Here is a 2,999-nt window from a genome sequence, read left to right on the forward strand (position 1 = left end):
AGCAACCATATCCCACGCAACCCAATGAACCTTTCTTATTTCCGAATTTCCACCCCACAGGAATTTTCGAATAAGCGATTCCAAAACCTGAATAATCTTCACGGGAGCCCGATACAATGAAAAATAATAACATGGGAGACTCTCAAGCACGAAACGGATTAGAGTGACTCTTCCCCCCATAGATAGGATAGAAGCTTTCCACATCGAGAGTCTCTTCTCAAACACGTCAACAACCGGCTGCCAACTTGAAGTTTTATTCATATTGGAACCCACACAAAGGCCGAGAAATTTGAAAGGGAAAGAATCCGGTTGACATCCAACAAAACCCGCCATCTCGTCTACTTCTCCAGGTTGCACCCCTACTCCTATAAGATTGGATTTATCCAAGTTAATCCTGAGGCCCGAGCAAAGATGGAAGCACTTCAGGATTCTGACAACATTCCGAATATTTTCCTTTGACCATTCACCCATTATAATTGCGTCATCCGCATAAAAAAGGTGCGTTATTGAAGGGCCTCCGTTCGGAAGACTAACACCCTTGATAATCCCAAGATTACTCGCTCTATTAAACATACACGTTAACGCTTCCATAACTATGACAAAAAGAAAAGGCGAGATTGGGTCACCTTGACGCATCCCTTTGTGGCATTTAAATTCGAACGTTGGGGACCCGTTGACCAAAACCGAGGCTCTAGCCGAACATAAAACTCCCTTTATCCATGAACACTATTTACTAGAAAAACCCATTTGCTCCAGAATATCCAAAACAAAATTCCAGTTTATGTTATCGTACGCCTTCTCGAAGTCAACCTTGAGAAAGAAAGTTTTTCGTTTACTTTTACGACTCCAGTTCTGAATTTCGTTAACTATCAACGGGCCATCCAGGATGTACCGGCCTCGAATGAAAGCTGACTGAGAACCCGAGATGACTGAGTCTAACACCCTTTTAAGCCTACCAGCCAATACCTTCGAAATGACTTTGTTGACAATCCCCACCAAGCTGATCGGACGATATTCTTTCAAACTGATCGGGTCGATAACTTTGGGGACCAAGGCTATGAATGAGGAACCGCAGCCCAAATTTATCACCCCATTCACAAAAAATTCCTCCATAATTTTGAACAAATCTTCCTCGAATAAATTCCAGAATCGCTTAATTAACCGGAAGCTTATACCGTCCGGACCCAGAGCCCGGTCGTCGCCACAGTAAAAAACAGCCCTTTTCACTTCATCTTTACTGAACCGAGCGTCAAGACATCCCGCTTCCGTACCCGAAATCCTCCTTATGTCCGGACAATTAAGGCGAGGCCGATCGGCCCACTCCTCAATAAATTTATCTCTAAAAAACCTGTAGATTTCCTTCTTCACGAGCGTTGGTTTGGACACCCAAGAGCCATTGACTTCCAATCCATGTATCGAATTGGAAGCCTTCCTGCAGTTTACCATAGCGTGAAAAAATTTCGTATTTTCGTCCCTGTCCTTCGCCCATTTTATCCTTGATCTTTGTTTCATATCTTTACTCTTTCGCTCTTCTACTTCCTTTAACACTTTCTTACTTTCAATCAGAATCCATTGTTCCTCTTCCGAAAGACTCCGATCGTCCAAAATCTCATGAATACTTTCAAGGTCTGATAAAGCCGCCGACTCAACTTCAGAGCTCCTCTTGAGCATTTCATCCCTCCATTTCTTTATTTCGGCTCTGAGAATACACAATTTCTTCACAAAACGGACATCCGGAGGTCCACTAATTCCAGGATCTTTATTAAGAGCCGAGACAACCGCTTCATTAAAACCCGGTAAATCAAACCAAGAATCAAAAATCCGCATTGGCTTAGGACCAAAATTCACCAGGTCCGTCTTTAAGATAATTGCACAGTGACCAGATAAGAAAGACGGCACCGCTTCGACATCCACCTCAGGCCAAGTGTTGAAAAAAACCGGATTCACCAGGAATCTATCCAACTTGCTTTGTTTACTACCGTCAGCGGCCGAGAAAGTGTACTTAGATCCTCTCATATTGTATTCAAGAAGCCCCGAGTCAAAAATAAAATTATTAAAATTAGACGAGCATGACAACTTGAAAGAGCAATTCCTCCGTTCTTCACGAGACCTGACAACGTTAAAATCACCCGTGACAACACACAACCCGTCCCAACCCGAAATCAAAAGACTCAATTCATCCCAAAGAGACTTCTTAGCCACAACACTTTGAGGAGCATACACATTGAAAATGCAGAAGGCCAGACCACTACCTGCCAGCGTGCCCGAAACCTGCATATAATTCCTGTTTTTAACTACACTAGATAGATGAAAGAGACTGGAATCCCAGATGCACAGAAGACCACCAGAAAGACCAACCGAATCCACACTCTCGAAGCCAAAGTTTTTACTCCCCCAACATCCAGAAATCACCTCCGCCGTTACCGAAGTCGATTTTGTTTCCTAGAGAGCCAGAAAACCAATACTATGCCTAGCTTTCAGAGACTTAATCCATCGCTGTTTCTCCAACCCCCTATACCTCGGACATTAAAAGATAACAGATTCATATCGAAACTCCATTAATACCTGATGACCCGAAAAACTTGCTAACCTTCTCGATCTTCTGCCCGAATTCGACCCCCACTTGAGTACCAATCTTGATTATGTTATCAACCTCTTCGTCAGCAGCCTTACTTTGATTCAGATCCTCTTCAGCCAAACCCTTGTTCTGCAAATCCGATTGATGAGATTCACCCGCCTGAGACCCTGAGGGCTGCACTACCGAGTTGAGGTCAATGGCCGTACCAAGCTTGGAAGTGAAACCTACGAAGCCAAAACCAGGGTTGTCATCTTCCATCAGGCTCCTGGTTCTTTTATTGGGCCGCCTCTCCTCTGGAGATCTATTACCAGGAGAGTTGGCCTTGGATCTAACCCCTCTTAGCCCCAAAATAATTCTCCTCTTGGGCCAGCCCACACTTTCTCCTGACCCACTAGTAAAATTACCACAAAAATCTGGTCCC

The 2,999-nt window shown here is 44.0% G+C and overlaps 1 protein-coding gene across 1 annotated transcript; it reads right to left on the minus strand.

The window, feature by feature from the left end:
* Positions 1-726: 726 nt before the first annotated feature.
* Positions 727-2,277, minus strand: LOC118488182. The gene has a single exon (XM_035985394.1). The coding sequence runs from the start codon at positions 2,275-2,277 to the stop codon at positions 727-729; it is 1,551 nt and encodes a 516-aa protein (XP_035841287.1).
* Positions 2,278-2,999: the final 722 nt, after the last annotated feature.

The sequence above is a fragment of the Helianthus annuus genome, chromosome 16, assembly GCF_002127325.2.
Source record: "Helianthus annuus cultivar XRQ/B chromosome 16, HanXRQr2.0-SUNRISE, whole genome shotgun sequence".
Classification (NCBI taxonomy): domain Eukaryota; kingdom Viridiplantae; phylum Streptophyta; class Magnoliopsida; order Asterales; family Asteraceae; genus Helianthus; species Helianthus annuus.

Bases quoted from the DNA above. Each gene is read 5' to 3' on its own strand.
- LOC118488182 (XM_035985394.1), bottom strand. From the start codon at position 2,277: ATGCAGGTTTCGGGCACGCTGGCAGGTAGTGGTCTGGCCTTCTGCATT.